The following is an 18,034-nucleotide window of genomic DNA, read 5'->3' as shown; positions in this document are numbered from 1 at the left end:
ACAGATGTTTACACATAAAATGTAATTGGTTCCAGACTCAAATACAAATAGGCTACTTGGTAACATAAGAAACATGAAGTGGGAGACTCAAAAGTTGGTTAGGAAAGAGAGCAGTTCTGTTTTTGAAAAGGATTGTGTTTGGCATCACTGGACCCAATGCAGTATCCAATTCACTATACAACCAAAACTACCCAAGAACTTCCAAAATGCCCCCTGCTCAGTAAACATCTATTATGAATGCTACTGAATCTTTAAAAAGTTGCAATTACTCTTTAAAAAGCTTTCAGACATATTTTCTTATAAATATTAGTTTCACAGATATTGTATGCTGAAAGTGCATTTGAAGCAGTATGAGGACTATTTTATCCAAGCATTGACCATCAACCCTACCCATCATCTACTGATTCCTCTGAAAGATTGCTGATAGAATTTCTGGGAATTTGGAAAGGGGCTCTTCAGTCAGAATGCAGAAAAGGATATGGCCTCTAAGCTTTAGGCACAATAGCTGCCATCTGTTCAGAATTCAATACTTTGGAAGTATATGATTCTTATTTTTGCTGTTTTGTTGACCCCTCTACTACTTAACAATGTTCAAGAAAAATTCTAGCCTATCTCTGCTATATGAAAGGAACACTAGTGCTAAAGGAAGGGTAAAATACATAAGAAAGGCACTCGTCAGGGATGTTGGTCGGCAATCTTCTCCCAGGACTCACCTGGAGATTTTCCTTCATCTGCCAAAATCTTAGAGATGCTGTGTTTAATTTTATTAAAGGAAGGCAATACCTCCACACCAAGAGACTCAAAATGGGTTAGGATATAACATTTTGTAAGACACATTCCTTTTCTGCTAAGCGTTCACCCTTTCAAGCTACCACTATTACCCCAATGTAGTAAGCAGATTTGACAAGACACAGCAAGGCAAAGGACGATCCCTAGTAACTGACAGAATTAGTTCTCCATAATACAATCTAGAGAAAGACAAGGTGGAAATATAGGCAAGGACAATAGAAATGATATACACTGAGAGACCTGGGACTGCATGATATTGGTTGAATGAATTACACTAGTGTAAAGTTTCTGCACTATTGACAGTTTGGGTAGGAGAATTCTTTATCGTGGGAGGCTACCCTGTGTATTGTAGGATATTTGCAGCATCCCTGGCCTCTGTCCTTTAGATGCCAGTAGCAGCCCTCTCTCCCAAGACCAAAACTGTCTTCAAATATTGGAATTTTCCCTGTAGGCCAAAATCGCCCCCTTTTGAGAATCGCTGCACCAGTGCCTCTCAAAAACTAATTTGCATACAAGTCAGCTGGGGGCGGGGGTTAAGTGCTGATTTAATAGTTCTGGGGTAGGGTCTAGCATTTCTAGTCCAAACAAGATCCCAGGTGAAGCCCATGCAGCCCATCCAAGGACAGCACTTGCTTCTTGGAAGACAAACCTACAGCTTTCTACTAGTCAACGCGTACAGAGTAGACGTACAGACAAGGTTTGGATCATTGAAAATACTTTCAAGCAAGGTCTGCATGCCATACTATCATGCCTTTAGTTGCTAAGAACGTTTTCAGAACTGAACATAAATAAATGAATGGTTTGGCTTTTTGTCCTCGTTTTTTTAAACTTCAGAGCGCTTTATGAACTATTACAGCAATTCTCATACCTTTTGGTCTTGGAACCTCTTTAACGCTTAAAAAGAACAGAACAGGAGGAGCTTTGCGGGGCTGCCTAAGAAAGACTGAGCATGCGTGGAAAGCGCCAGGCGCCCGGTCCCGGCAGAGGCTGGAGGTCGCGAGGAACGCTCCCGCGCCGGCGCCCCCGAGGAGCCTGCCGCGCTCGCGGCTCCGCCGGGCGTGAGGGAGGAGCCGAGCTCTGGAGCGCGCTCCCGGGAGGTACACCTTCGCTCCTCCCACTCCAGCCCATTCAGGGGCGCCGGCGGCCGTCGAAAAAACCTGGAAAGGTGAATCCCATCGCGGCGGACGCACTTCCCTTCCCAAGCAGGAAGGGAGGGCTTAGGCAGAGCGGTGCGCCCCACAGGGCGCGCATGCGCTTTTCACAGGCAGCTCCTGAAGTGGAATCCAGTTGCCGGATTCGCCGCCCCGCGGGTAGTGCGCCTGCGCGTCGCCGGTCTCTCCACCTCTGCTTCCCCTCCCCCTAGTCCCCCTTCGGGGGCTCCAGGTCAGGCGGGACCATGTTCAGCAGCACCGGTTCCAGTGGGCTTTGTGAGTACAGGCCACCGCCATCCTGACTGTCCCTTACACGCCACCCTGCGCACCTCCCTGAGGAGGCTTGGAGGCAGCGGGGGCCCTTGGGGTTGCTGGAGGTTCGGGGGCCGATCCTCCATCCCGGAGCCCGCACCCTGGTGGTTCCTACCGGTGGCAGGCAGTGGGCATCGCCCCCACCTCAGCTTGGAAAGGCGATGGCGACTTTGTCCCGCGCCGGCCCCGGCCTGTGAGCCGCAGGTGCGATGCTCAGGTGCTCCGGGGACTGCGGCTGGGCGTCGCGGTGGTCTCTCGGCCGGCCCCTTGCCCTCAGCGGGGCGCGCGTCGGCCTGAAGGAAGCGGCCGCCCAGGTGGAGGCGACGCTGGAAGCCTGCCCCCTTCCTGTCACCTTCGCTCCATTCATTTAGGCTGAAGAACCAGCTGGCCCTCCCCCGGTTGTAAATTCCAGCCTCTGGTTCAGGAACTGACTTCTCAGTTTTACTTAGATTTCTCTCTAACTCCCTCGTAAGAGTTTTTAGACAAACAAAACCTGATTAAAGTACTTTTAAAGTGGAAGGAAGTTAGGAAGTCGTGGACCTTATGGGTGGATGTTGCTATGATATTTTACTTGTCAGCGGTGGTCAGCAGATAGAGGGCAGAGAAGTATATATAACCTTTTAAACAATGTCTCACTGGAATTGTTTAGTTTATTGACTTTTGGTAAGATGGACTGTGTGTTAATTAAACAGCACTGAGATTAGGCACTGATACAGCAAAGGTGAACTGTTTGAACAGGTGTAAATTTTCAATTGTTTGTCACTGTTAGTACTTCATATCTTTATACATGTGAAGTTAATCTTGCCAAAGTACAGAAGCAGTTGACATTTCCAAATAGTAAGGCTCTGTTGTGAATGTTAGGAATATTTTTTTTGAGAATACATGTTTTAGTGTGAGAGTGAGTTAGCATCAGAGCCGCAGGCATAATTTTAAATCTTCCTCACTTCTCAGGTTTTGAAGTGGGCTTAATATTTATGATTTCCCTTGTTTCATAATTAATACTATTTATGGAATCTTTCAAGCATTGGCCTCAGAGTACATTACAACTAAGTCCTAGCTAGCTAATCAGTTCTCTCCAGAGTACCCTTTGGATAAAGAACATTATGACTGTTGATGAAATTGAGAGCCAAGAGGGTGATATGATTTTCCTGGGATTGCACAGTGAGCCATACACTGGTAGATACAAAATTAATGGTAGAATTCTTCAATTTTAGTTGTTCTTCCAGTATTTTGAGCTATCCTTCCTTGCTGAGCAAAATACATATAAAATTAAAAAGGCAAGTGAAATCCGTCATTGGTTACTATACTGTATTAACCCTTATATTGGCAAAATAGATACAAATTTGATACAAGGTGACTCCGGGGAAAGTAGTACTTGATTACCTGTGGCGCAGGGTAGATGAGTATTGAATTCTAGGAACCAAACTGCTGCCCAGGGAGAGGCCTAGGCCAAGGGCTTCTTAGCTGTCTTGCTCTGTTTCTAAAATAAGTGTATCCTCAGCGTAGGAGTTGATGGGATGGCCATTCCTCAGCAGACCATATCACATGTGCTTATTTAACAAACATTCTGGGTTTCTACTGTGAACCAAAAGCTGCTTGGTGCTGGGAATGCGATGTTGAACAAGTCTTGGTCCCAGTGTTTACAGTGCTTACAGTGGAGTTTAAGCAGTTTTTCCAGTAGTCTTTTGGCAAGCCTGGGTGTGAGCAGTTACCCTGCTTTAAAATTTTTCTTTGCCAAGCTACCCACTGAGAGGGAAGTGATTTCCTTTAGGTAAGAAGTGTGCCTCTTCGGTAAGTCAGAGTTCTCATCCTGATTAAATATCCTGAGGAAGAATAACCTGCCTACCTGTGCCCCCATGGGTAGTGAGCAACATTCTGAGGGAAAAATCCCTGCCATTTCCTACCACCACATTTGCCACATTTTGTGACTAGTAGATAATGGTATTTTAGTGTTACATTTGCTCCCCCAGTTCATTTATTCATTCAAAAAGTGTCTGTTGAGTACCCATATAAGCCACACATTGAGTACAGAGGGTAAAGTGGTAAGCAGGATAAAGGAGACCAACATCAGACAGGTTAATAATTAATTAATGTGATTTCATATAGTGATAAGTGTCATGAAAAAAATAAGAGGGTAATGGTAGGGACAGGTTATGGTGGAATTCTGCTTTAGCATTTGTGGTCAGGGACGATAACTGGGAAGGTGACGTTTGAGCTGAGACCCCAGTGGTGAGAAGGAGCCAGCTATTTCAGTTTGTTGAAAAAACATGCATTTTGCAGAAAGGGAACTGCAAGCACAAAGACTCTGAAACAGGCATAGCAGGGCATTTTTCAAGTACTGAGGAAAGCGGGGGCCACCAGGACAATGCATCAAGGGAAGGGCATTTTGATTTGCTCTTGTTTGTTATAAACTTTCCAACTGCTTCACTGTCTTTCACTACAGTGACTCTGATTGCCAGGCTCTTGATTCCCTCGTCGTCTCCAAATTACAGCTCACTTCTGGCATCTTCCGTATCTAGTCTTGAACCTATAGTTAATTCCCTGAGTTGTGTTCTCATCAAGACTCAGAGACCTGGTGCTGCTGTCCTGCTATACTCACCTAGCAAAACCCCAACCTCGTATTAATGTACGTTGTCTAATCTGAGCCGGGTCATTGGCATGATTGCTCAGTTAATTTCTTGGATTTTGTCATCTCTGTTACTCTTTCCCTTTCATCCCTGTCCTCAAGACTATGCCCAGTCTCTACCCATCTCACTCATAACCCATGCAAAAAATAAGGACTATTATCTGGACATAGCCTCTCCCTAACTCATTTATACCCCCACTTTCACAGTTGTTAAAGACGACTTCCCAATGTAGGTACTGATTTTTGAGGGATGAATAAGTTTATCGGGCATACAAACTTCGTTCCTTTCCCCCAGTCTCAAAGAATGAAGCACCCTTCTCCTAACTGGGGCTCACCCCAACCTATTTTAACTCATTCTTTGTTGCATTTTCTAGTGCCACGCCCGTATTCTCTCTTCTGAGAGAATGAGCCTGACACCTGGTTAAAGCTGATGCTTTCTCCTGTGGCTGCTTTACAGGGATTATCAGGAGATCCCCGAGTACTTCAGATCACTTACCTATGGAAAGGAGATAATATTATCTATTTTGTTGAATTGTTGTGAAGATTAAAAGAGTTAATATGTGTAAAGCTCTTCCTAATCAGAGTTAAAAATTTTTAATTGGACTTTTCTTCTGAGGCTTAAAAATGCAGAAGCATAATGCTTCCATTGACCCTATCCTGAACCTTCCCACTGTTGACTCCTTTATTTCTTCTTTCAACCAAGCTTCTTGAAAGATGATCTTCACTTTTTTTCCTTTCTCACCTTCCTTCTCTCTTTAGCCTTCTGCAATTAATGAGTGATTCTTGGATGGTCACCCACTGTGACATGGCTCTGTTCTTGGCTCACTATATATATATAGTTGATTTTAGAGAGAGGGGAAGGGAGAGAGAGAAACATTGAGCTCCCTCCCGCTTGAACCCCTACCAGGGATTGAACCTAAAGCCTGGGTATATGCCCCAACTGGGAATCGAACCCTGTGGACTTTTGTGCCTTGGACGATGCTCAACCAACTGAACCACACTGTCCAGGGTTTGGCTCACTTTTCAAGTTACTGGTTTAACAGTTGATTAATCAGCACTCCTGTCAGCCAGCCATCCTTCTAGGTGCTTGGGATTCAGTAGTAAATAAAAGACAAAAGGTACATTCAGGTAGCTGTAATCTTAGGTAATAGAAGTTATAAAAAACATAGACTCAATTTAAAAATTAAAAGTATCCAATTCAGCATTTTAATCAACACTTCAGTCTTCACTCAAAGGTAAGACTTTCTCTCAGTTAAGACTTCTGGTTGGTAACCATCTCCTGTGAGAGCAAGATTGACTTCTGCTTAGATCTCTTGTCTCTTAGATTTCCTGTTTCTGACTTTACTGGCTTCTAGATTGGGCGGAGTGGGAGAAGGAAGGATGGTGAGGAACTAAGGTAGTTCTTATGTGACTCTCTGAGCCTGGCACATGATTAAAGTAGACTCTGTTTTGTGGGCTCTTTAGAAACTCTTGAGAGACTCCTGGCCTGGAAGCGTTCATGTTTATGCTCGTGGGCTTTATTTGGTGACTCTTCCTTAGTTCCTAGGAACTGAGGTCCACATATGACTTTGTTTTGGCTTACTTAGGGTCACTGTTGGACTGAACCAAAGGTCACCCTTCTGTTGGCTCTTGGATGTAGCCTACCTCTGTTTTGCTGGAGTTGCTGACTTTTGCCTTGATTGTGCATTTTTATCTCAGTGATCAGCGTGGCTTCTCCTTCTTCTGCTCTCTAGACTTCCCAAGGTGGCAATCCACTGTACCCCCACCTCAAGGATCACATATTTAGATCACTGAATAGGCCCATTGAGCTCTTCACTCAGCATGCTGTGAAGGCATGGGTGTACTCTCAGCACTTGGATAGTTCAGTCTACAAAGCTTCATAATGTCCTCTCTTCACAGTAGAGAACTCACTGTTCCATTCACTCTTTTTATAGTCGTAATCTGACTGAGAGAAGTCTGAGTCATGTCACTGCTTTTGATTAATTTTCTTTGTAAATTCTGAATTTTGGTGTGGAACCTTCACTTGGTATACAACAATCCTTGGTACCTTAGTGGAAACTGCAGTTTTATTATCTTGTTTTAGTTGGGTTTCTGTTTTGGGGGCCAAGAATCATTTTGCTGGTCTCTTTAAAGGTGACTTTGGAATTTATATATTTCTGCTCTAATTTCATTCTTTGTTGCATTAAAGGATTAACAATAGGCCTTGATTGCCCAAACCCTGCACAGTTACCTCTAATACATGATTCTTGGAAATTAGCTATTTTCCACATTTCTGAAGTTTTTGAGGAGTATATATTTGAAACTCTCAAGGGAAATACTATCTATTCAAGAAATAAACCCATGTATGGTCAATTAATAACAAAGGAGCCAAGAATATACAGTGGGGTGAGAATATTTTCTTTAAATGGTGTTGGGAAAGCTGGACTGTCCCATGCAAAAGGACGAAAGTGGTCCACTATCTTATACTATACACAACAATTAACTTAAAATGGATTAAAGACTTGAACTCAAAACTTGAAACCATAAAACTCCTAGAAGAAAAAACAGGTCTTGGCAATGATTTTTTGAATTTGACACCAAATGCAAAATCAACAAAAGCAAAAATATATCAAACTAAACACATCTGCATAGCAGAGGAAACCATTAGCAAAATGAAAAGGCAGCCTACTGAATGGAGAAAATATTCGCAAATCATAATTCGATGAGGTGTTTATATCCAAAATATTTAAAGAACTCATACAACTTAATAGCAAAATATACCAATTTGATTAAAAATGGATAGAAGATCTGAATAGACATTTTACCAAAGAAGACACACAGATGGACACACAGATGGCCAACAGGTACATGAAAAGATGCTCAACATCACTAATCATCAGGGATACACAAATCAAAACCACACTGAGTTATAACCTCATACCTGTTAGCATGGCTGCTATCAAAAAGACAAGAAAATACAAGTGTTGGAGAGCATGTGGAGAAAAGAGAAGCCTTATACTGTTGGTGGGAATGTCAATTGGTGCAGCTACTATGGAAAACAGTATGGATATTCCTCAAAAAATTAAAAATAGAATTACCATATGTTTCAGCAATCCCACTTCTGGGAAATTTATCTGAAGAAAACAAAAACACTAATTCAAACAGATATATATACCCCCCCCCCATGTTCATTGCAGCATTATTTACAATAGCCAAGATATGGAAACAACCTAAGTGTCCATCGACAACAGGGATGGACCTTGAGGGCATTATGTATTATATATTGAAATAATTCAAACAGAGAAGGGCAAACACTGTATGATATTGATTATATGTGGAATCATTAAAAACAAAAAACAAACCAAGCTTGTAGATACAGTGAGCATACTGGTGGTTGCCAGAGGTTGGGGGATGTGAGGAGTGGGAGAACTGGGTGAAGGGGATCAAAAGGTTCAAAACGGCAGTTACAAAATAAATAAGTCATGGGGATGTAATGTGCAGCATGGTGGCTCTAGTTAATAATAGTGTATTGCATATTTGAAAGTTGCCAAGAGAGTAGATCTTAAAAGTTCCTATCACAAGAAAAAAATTTTTGTAACTATGTAAGGTGACAGATGTTAATTAGACTTATAGTGGTGATCATTTCATAGTGTATACAAAAATAGAGTCATGTTGTATACCTGAAACCAATATAATGTTAACATGTCAATTATGCCTTAATTAAAAAGTTAAAAAATAAAAAGGATTTTAGCTGAAAAGTAAAGACGGGTATTAACTAGGGAAAGGACAAGCTTAAGGGAGGATATTTTTAAAAACAATGTTTCTTTTTAGTCTAAAAATTAATCACATTATAGAAAGTTTGGAAGATAGGAAAAAACCAGTTACCATTTCAGTTCATTTTCTTCATCCTTTTTTCCCTACACATTTATGTGTGTGGTTTTGTTTTGTTTTTGGTTTTTTTAAATACATCTTTATTGATTTCAGAGAGAGGAAAGGAGAGGAAGAGACAGATAGAAACATCAGTGATGAGAGAGTCATTGATCGAGCCCGCAACCCGGGCATGTGCCCTGACCGGGAATTGAACCCCAATCGCCTGGATCCCAGGTCGACGCTCAACCGCTGAGCCACGCCTGGCAGGTCTATGTTTTTGTTTTAAATGAACTGATTTTGTTATTATAAAATAAACACATGTTCATCAAAGAAAATTCTGAAATATAGAAAAGTAGTTGAAAGAAATAAAAATAGCATTTATTGACATCTTGATGTTTATCTTCATACTTTTTCCAGTGCAAAAATGAATATTCAAATAAATAATCGAAAGTAAATTTATCACACTTAAATGCTGTTTTGTAACTTTTAGATTACACAACAGACTTTTAAAATGAGGAAGAGGAGGCATTTAAGATCACATAGAGGAGCAGTACTAGAATTTGAACCCAGAAATCCGGTTCCCTATTCTGTGTTCTGAACTAATGCACACTACTGCTTCTCAGACTTAAAATGTTAAGTTTATTTACATTTGTCTCTCTTGACTACTGTGATATTCATAGGCTAATGATGAATGTAATAGCTCAGTTTAGCAGTGGAGTTTATTTCCCAATCATTGAAAACCATTACTGTGCCCTGGCAAGTTGCTTTTCATTCCTTCCCTGTGACTGCTGCAGCTGTTAGCTCATGTGCTCCACCACTTTCCTTCTGATGGCTTCCAACCACCAGACTCCCTCTTTTCTTCCTAAATCAGAGCCAAGATACTGTTTTGCTTTCAGTAGAGATGTTTTATGTCCCAATTAGGATCTTTTTGTAGTAGTTAATGTGCTATAGTTATTTTTGTTTGCATAATTTTTCTCCCTTCTCTTCCCTTATTAGTCAAGTTATTATCTTCTCCAACTTTTCGCAGCTTGTCTCAAAATCAGTTTTAGTAACGAAGGTAGAACCTACCTTAAATCAAGCTACTTTAAAAATGCATTTCAATGGAATTTTAATAGATGCAACCTGATAAAGAATGTCTTGTAAATAATTCACTCTAGCATCTTTCATCTGTGCTTTGGTGGAATACTGGTACTGTGAAGGTCTCCTTAAATTTTTTTCTGTAATGAAAAATTGTTTTATGTTTATTTTTAAACCAAAACCTGTATTGTACTGTTTATTGTACTGTTTATTTTTTTCCAGCTTTATTAAGGTATAATTGGCAAATAAAAATTGTATATATTTATAGCAGACTGTGTTATATCTTGATATACATATACATTGTGAAATGATTACTGCAGTTAAGCTAATTAACGTATCCATCACCTCATATAGTTATTTGTGTATGTGGTGAAAACATTTAAGATCTACTCTTATCGCATTTCAAGTATAGAATACAGTATTATTACTTATTTTCACCATGCTGTACATTGCTTAAGTTTTAACCTTCATTTAAATTATGGTTATAAAAGAGAATTATAATTTAACCTTCATTTAAATCATGATTCTCTTTTCCAGACATTTTTCTTAAGACTTTATAAGTTGTATTGCCATTGTTCTCAGTCATTTTTCAGTACTTACGTCACTTTAGTCCTTTGAATGTAGCATGACACGGTGGAAAGAGCATGGTACAGTAGGTCCCCCTTATCCACAAAGCATATGGTGCTAAGATACCACACATCCCCCGTGGATGCTGTAAACCACAGATCATACCAAACCCTATATATACTATGTTTTTTTCCTATACATATATACCTATGATACAGTTTAATTGATAAATTATACAATTTCACAGATAGAAGATTTCATTCTTACTGTAGATCTTAGTGACCTCAGCAAATAATTTTTTTCTTTCCTTAAGTCTGACAGCTTTTACTTTTCACTTAAATGAAGCACTTTACAGCTTCTCTTTGGCATTTCTGAATTGCCAGCATCACTGTTATGGTTTGGGGCTGTTATGAAGTAAAATAAGGGTTACTTTACTACAAGCACTGTGATACTGCTCGGGTCAGCCTGATAACCAAGGTGGCAATTAAATGACTAATGGCTGGAGATGCCGGACAAAGGGAGGAGTCGCGCCCTGTCAGGGACGGAGCAGGACACAGATTTCATCAGGCTAATCAGAGTGGCACACAATTTAAAACTTACGAATTGTTTATTTCCAGAATTTGCCATTTAAATTTTTTGGATCACAGTTGACCATGGGTAACTGAAACCAAGGAAAGTGAAATCGAAGATAATATACTGTATTAATATTTGGAACGAGTTCTGTAGCCAACCGTGTAGGTCCCAGACATCAGCCATGTTGGTTTTCAAAGATGGGCAAATACAAATTAGCGCTTGCAAGACCCTTAGCTGCCCTGAAACAGATAAACTGAACTTTATTAACTCTGTTTCTAAGACCTATTGGGGATGGTTTTCATTGTAGAAAATTTGGGAAATAAAAATAAGGAAAAAATGTAAAATTTTATTTCACTGTACCGCCCAGATTTTATCCCTGTTTACATATTGGTGGTGTGAAATTTTCCCTGTGTGGATGTATATAAACATTTTTAAAAGCAAAATTGGGCCTTTGTACAGTTTCATGTTCTGCTTTTTTCATTTAACCTTCTTAAATGAATTTGCCTTGTGTCAATAATGTTCAGAACGGCCCAGCCATGCATGGCTCAGCAGTTGAGCATCAACCTAGGATCCAGGAGATCAAGGTTCAATTCCGGGTCGGCGCACATGCCGGGGTTGTGGGCTCGATCCCCAGTGCGGGGCATACATGAGGCAGCTGATCAATGACGACTCTCTCATCATTGATGTTTCTACCTTTCTCTCCCTCTCCCTTCCTCTCTCTGAAATCAATAAAGATATATTTAAAAATAATAATGTTCAAAGTTAATTCTTAATATTGCTTTTGTTTTGCCCTATTACAAAACTGAAATATGCTTGCTTCCAAGAAATTAATAAATTACACAAATATTTAATGTAGCAAGGAATAGTCCCATAAATAACTATTGCTGACAGTTTAGTGCTTATTCTTTTGACTTTTCCATGCTAGTGCTTACCTATACATTCTTTTAGGTACAAGCGTACCTGTGCATACATATGTGTGTACATGGTTTTACAGAGAATGATATTCAAATATACATTTTCTTGTGCTCCCCAACATATCTTAGATACAGAATCATGAATGAATGAAATGAAAATCATGACTTTGAAGTGTTATAATGTTATACTAAAATAACTTTTTCTCCAATATTTTCCCATTTAAACAATGTCATGGTCAGTGCTTTAAAATTAAGTTATTGATCATATCTTTGACTAAATCCAAAAGAAATGATAACAAGTGTGGAATTGGAGGGTCAAAGAAGAAGAACATTTTAAAGCTCTTGATCAGTACTGCCAAATCCAGGAAAGATATATTACTTTACACTTTTCAGCAGCTTAGAAGCATATCTTCCTCACCAAACTCTTCTAACAGTTCAGCATGACAGTTTAAAATAATTTTTGCCATTAAAAAATGACATTGTATTGTCTTAATTGGCATTTCTTTGAATGCCTGGGAAAGTGAACTAAAATTCTTTCATATTTATTGGCCATTTTAATATATCTTCTGAACTGATTTGACCATTTATGTCCTTTGCCATTTTTTTTCTATTGGAGTATTAGTGGTTTAAAAATAATTGATTTGTAAAGACCTTTTAAGGGCATTAGCTTTAGTCTTGGTGTATATTACAAATATTTTAGCCACTTGTCAGTTGTTTTTAATTTTTATGAAATTTTTTATATAAAGTTTTTTTATTCATCAATAGGTCATTAAAATAAAGGGATTTAGCTCATAAATTTTACTTGGCCAATTTCATTCTTTCTTAACTCCTAGGCCTCCTGAGATCTGTTAAATATTTATCTAACATTTTTTGTATCTTAATTTTTTTCTAATTATGAAGACAATATATACTGCTGGTACAAATTCAAACAACCCAGAAAAGAAAGTGAAATGTGAAATTCTCTTTTTCTCAATCCCAGCAGTAGTTTGGAGGATATTCTTGTAGATTATTTTCCCTGTGAATCCTGGTGTGTGTGTGTGTGAGTGTGTGTGTGTGTAATAGTAATAGTAATATATGCATATGGTAAAAAATTAAAATAAGGATATAATGTGAATTCTCCTCACTAGGATGAACCACTTTTAAGTTACCTTTTTTTTTTTTTGCTGCTTTTGCTATTATAGCTTTTTTTTTTTTTTAGGTTGCTGAAGAATCTTTACTCATCTGTTGTCCAAACTCCAGCTCACTTTTTGCCAGCACCATCATTGGCTTTTGCAGCCCCTCTGACTTTCTTCATTCTGTTCTTGTGTCCCTTTTGCTGTTTTCTTGAGGTCTTCTTCTCATACAGGTTATGTCTTTTTTTTTTTTTAATCTTCACACAAGGATATGTTTATTGCTATTAGAGAGAGAGGAAGGGGGAAGAGAAAGAGAGAAAAGCACATCAATCAGTTGCCTCCTGTACTCACCCTGACTGGGAATTGAACCCGCAACCTTTTGGTGTGTGGGATGACACTCCAACCAACTGAACCACCCAGCTGGGGCAGGTTATGTCTTGCCAGTGTATGTTTGGGTTCATTTTACTTTGCGTAATCCAAGGAATCATATAGAGCATGCCAAAACCAGTTGTCTTGCCACTACCAAAATGGGTTCTGAATCCAAATACAAAGATAACATCTGGTGTGGTCTTATACATTTTGGCTAGTTTTTTCCAAATTTCTGTCTTAGGTAGGTACTGTTGCCTTCCCAGGGTGAAGGACGTCAATGACCATTTGTTTCCTCTGAAGTAGTCTGTTGGTCATGAACTTTGTGGTCCAGGTAGTTACTGTGTTGTTCATGATGGTGGCCGATCTTCAAGCAGCCAGGGAGGAAAAAAGACCATTATAACTTTAAATGATGTATTTATGCCTCTATAGATTTGTCAACTACAGGTTCTGTTTAAAGATTAAATGAAGAATTTGCATATATGCAGTGTGTATTTATAGTCTGTTCTGTAATGATAATTAATGCTTTGTCAATGGGTTGATTTTATATAGAAAATCAGAACAATGGCTATATTTACATTATTATGATGGTATATTTATTGTAGAACCAAGATGTGTAATTGGAGTCCTAGAAGGAAATAGATCCCTAGGTCAGAAAACTTGTGCTGCTCCAGAGAGTCTCAGTTTCCTTTAATACTCCTTTATTGCTTTAAGTTCGCACTCAACTTCTGCTCTTTCTTGAATCTTGCATTATTTTCTTCTTAGATGCGTCTTTGTTTTTTCCCTGGCATCCCCCTGGAGTAAACTTTTTTGTGTAGAGGACATTGATGGTGAGCTTTCTGATGCTCACTTGGCCATCCTTTTACGTAGTAAAGACTGGATTTGCAAATAGCTGGTGTGGGTTTCCTCTTTACTTGTGGGCAGGTCTTGTCTTCAAGGAGCTCATACCTTAAATGGCACGGCTGACTGTAGGTTCTTTTCAAGTTTGCAGAGCATATGAATAGACGTGTTTCCATATAGGGTGCAGAGGTGGGGGAAAGGCGGTAAGCAAAGGACAGTGAAAATCCCCTGCAGTGACAAAGTCAGGTGGGCTTGGCTCCGTTTGTGAATTTTACTCCTGAGTAAAGCTTCCCTCTTCTTTTAATATTTTTTTAATTGATTTTTGAGAGAGAGAGGGAGAGAGAGAAACGTCGATGTGAGAGAGAAACATTGATTGATTGCCTCCCACAGGCACACTGACTGGGATGGAACCAAAAAAACCTGAGTATATGCCCTGACCAGCCAGGAATCAAACCGGTGACCTTTTGGTGCACCAACTGAGCAACACTGGCCAGGGTACCCTTCTTATCCATTCTCCTTTCCCCCCATTGCATGTTACCCAGGCTGTGCTCTCCTTTGGAAGTTTAAAGTTGCCTGAAGCTCTTTTTTATTTTTTCTCATACCTCCAATACTCTTCATGTTCTCTGTGAGTAGATTGTCGCCTTTCTTTGGAGAGCATTTCTTGGATTTTATTTTGGGAACCAAGTCTTTTTTTCATCTGGGAAGGTTGAATGAATGGCTCTATGTGAGAAAGAATGTGAGATTTTGTCTGGGGGTGGGGGTGGGGTTTGTGGAAGGGCTGACTGGCCCAGTAGTCACAAGTGCATGGGTAGCACTCTTACTACTAGGGATGGTTTGAACAGGATGTGGGCCCAACATTAAGTGCCAGTGAAACAGAAGTAAGGTAATGACTCCCTTTTCAGTTCTTTTTCATCCTGATTGTAGTAAAGAGAAAGTCACAATTTGGTGCTAGTCTGAATTACCTCCCTAATAGCAGCTAGTTTCCTATTGTAACAGAACAGGAGACAGACCCAGACTTTTCTGTCAGCAAGAGTATAAGTTCGAACTTATTAAAATGTGTTTATTTTTATAGTTATCACCTACTGATGACAAAGTGACACTCAGTTTCCATTTATTGTAATGATATAAAATTTTCTTTAAAATATGTTTATTTAGCTAAATCATAGTAAGGTGAATTAAAGAAAAACATTAAATAATAGGATAGGTGATTCTGGGATATAGCAAAAATTGTGGTGCTATAATGGGAATGACTGAAGTTTGAGAAATACTCTAAATTATTCTGATGAATAAATTAGATTATTCTGATGAGTAATTCTGATTGCTCATGTTCCTCCCCAGATCTTGGTATTTATTGATTAGTTCCCTGGACTCATTTGGAAAGTGACATTTCTCTGGTGTTTTTAGGGTTCTTTTATTTCAGTATGACTTTAGAAGGAAGGAGAAGTGGGCAGGGATACAAATCTGTTGTCTTAAAGTGGAATTTTAATCCAGCTATCTTTTTTGTCTCATTGGTTTTATTTGATTCTTTAATACCTTCATAATTAATTTTAGTGTTTAGAGTTTAAGTGATGCTTTTTCTCCCTATCAACTAGGCAATCTCAGCACCAATGGTTAGATATGTTTAATAGTATCTCTACTCACAAACAGATTAGGTGTTGAAAGGCCAAGTGTACATCCAAACTTAAAAGGATTTTAAGCTTGGTTTTCTTATGCTTTTCCACTAAACAGGACTGGAAGAGGTTCCTTAGTTCATCAAAGCTTTAAAATCAGACTAGGATTTCTACATTAAACATCTGCTGAGCAAATAACTCTCTCTCTTGTCTGTTTTCTCAGATGTCCTTGTGGGTGTTTTTGTAGCTATAGTATCCTTACTTGTCAACCTGCTTGGGTTGATTCAAGATTCATTGGGTCTTGGAACACACAGGACCATCCCTGGCTTCTTGTAAAGCTGTTACCAACAGCACTTTTATCACTCTTGGCCTTACCACTCTTAGCCCTGTCTTAAATTAGCATTGCTCTGATAGATATCACCTCAGTGATGATTCCCAAGGCCAGACTTTGAAAACTGACAGGCCATACAGATGTGTTTCGTTTGATCTATGTGTTGGTGGTGAGTGTAGGGGAACGGGAAGAGAGTTACCTTCTAACATTTTAAAATTGGAGTATTTCAGACAGAAATCCTGATTTCTTCTTATCACTTGAGGTGACTGTCTGGCAACACCAGGGGTAAATTGTTAGGCGACAAAAAAAAAATCTACTGATCATGCACTTTTTGCCATCTACTTTCCCAGTTTCACTGATACCTGCTTGGCCCATTTAGGCCCTTGAATTTACAAGATTTTGTTGCCAACGACCACACATTTTCCTTTTTTAAAATTACTTTCTTTTTCTCTTACAGTTTATCACATGGATCCAGAACTATCCACAAGCTTCCTGATTCACCTTTTCAGAATTGTTTCTGCTCTCAAATGATTTATCCTGTATTTACATGTAACATGCATAATTTTCTTCTTTTGGCTTTTAAAATTATTATTTCATTGTAATTGTATTCCTTGTCTAATTAGCACTTTTTAATAATTACTGCTTTTTACGCTAAATGAAAGGCTTAATGCTTGTATAAAATCTTTCTAAGAAGGATAAATGAGTCCAGCATAGTAGCAGCACCCAAATAAAAGTATAGGTGCCTAATGCATTGTTGATTATTTGCAGATTTGACACACTTTTCTCTGGCACACAAGCCTTTGTGTTAGGCTCTGTTTTAGAACTTCCTTTACAGTTTTAATTGCTCATTCCCCCCCCCCCCTCCAATTCACACTGCCTAAATATTAAATGTGGAGACTTTTTTTTATCTAGAGGGCAAGTCTTCCTCCTTCGTGCCTTTTTTGTTGTTCTTTTCTGGAAACTTCTTAGCCTTTTCTTTTGTTCATTTTCCTGATACATTTTACAAGCATTGGTCTTGTAACAAGTGTTTATTGGCTGTCCTAAGGAGGCAGGCACTCGTGATGACTTGTATGAGAAGCCATCAGTGTGGCAGGTGCCCAGTGTCATTGACTTCTCCCCAGTGCACTAAGAACAGGAGTGGATTCATAGATGGTCATAGGAAGTGAGTGTAAGTAACAAAACCAAACGGGACCTTTTGATTCCTGGACAGTTTTATGGAAGTCTTTGTTAAGATGATCACAAGAAGGCACTCCCTCCTCCCTCACTTGGTCACTGAGGATAGTTTCTCTAACTTTTTTTCTAGGAAGCTAATAGGCCTGAAGAATAACTCATGGTGGACTTTCACACTTATTTTTGGTTCAGCCTCTTTCTGATGAAAAACTTGAGGGAAGTTACTTCATGAGACACCAAATCATCCCATTTTGTGGGAACGCTGAGAAGCTTACCAAAGAGTTAAGTAGTCATAAATAGGAAAACCAATATGGTAGGATATGGTGGCTCCTCCTCTCAGTGGTGTGAACCACACCGTGGTTTTTGATGAGTATATGTTAACATGCTGGCTTGTGGGGACAGGCGGAGTTGCTAGGTTTGCTGCCTTTTTCTTCCCATCCCCACCTTCTGCTTCTATCTTCAGCTGAGATGCTTCTGTAACAGCCCACATGGCTAAGCTTTGCAAGACTTGTGGTTAGTGTCTTCATTACAAAAAGATGCATATTTTTATTCAGGTAAAATTCATATAACATAAAATTTATAATTTATCCATTTTAAAGTGTACAGTTATTGACTTCCAGTACATTCACATTGTTGTGCAATCATCACCAACCACTGTGTAATTCGAGAATATTTTTATGACCCCAAAAAGAAACCTAGTACTCACTAAGCTGTCACTGGCCATTCCCTTCTCCACCCTGCCCCGAC

At 39.4% G+C, this 18,034-nt stretch overlaps 1 protein-coding gene and 1 pseudogene across 2 annotated transcripts in view; one reads left to right on the top strand and one right to left on the bottom strand.

Moving 5' to 3' along the window:
- The first annotated feature begins 1,781 nt into the window (after positions 1 to 1,781).
- The window catches only part of UBAC2 (UBA domain containing 2), a 164,229-nt gene continuing 147,976 nt past the window's right edge, over positions 1,782 to 18,034 (top strand). The window contains exon 1 of the mRNA XM_081130832.1: positions 1,782 to 2,216. Within this exon, the coding sequence (XP_080986958.1) occupies positions 2,186 to 2,216 (31 nt within the window). The 5' untranslated portion in view covers positions 1,782 to 2,185. The remainder of the gene's footprint in view (positions 2,217 to 18,034) is intronic.
- Positions 13,099 to 13,702, bottom strand: LOC308554079 (small ribosomal subunit protein eS24-like; annotated as a pseudogene). Its single transcript has 2 exons — positions 13,412 to 13,702; positions 13,099 to 13,215 (listed from the first exon to the last, which is right to left on the bottom strand). The product of its transcript is annotated as a small ribosomal subunit protein eS24-like (transcript).

The sequence above is a fragment of the Miniopterus schreibersii genome, assembly GCF_964146895.1.
Source record: "Miniopterus schreibersii genome assembly, chromosome: 2".
NCBI lineage: Eukaryota > Metazoa > Chordata > Mammalia > Chiroptera > Miniopteridae > Miniopterus > Miniopterus schreibersii.
Note: the sequence above shows the minus strand (reverse complement) of the source record. Positions and strands in the feature narration are given on the sequence as shown.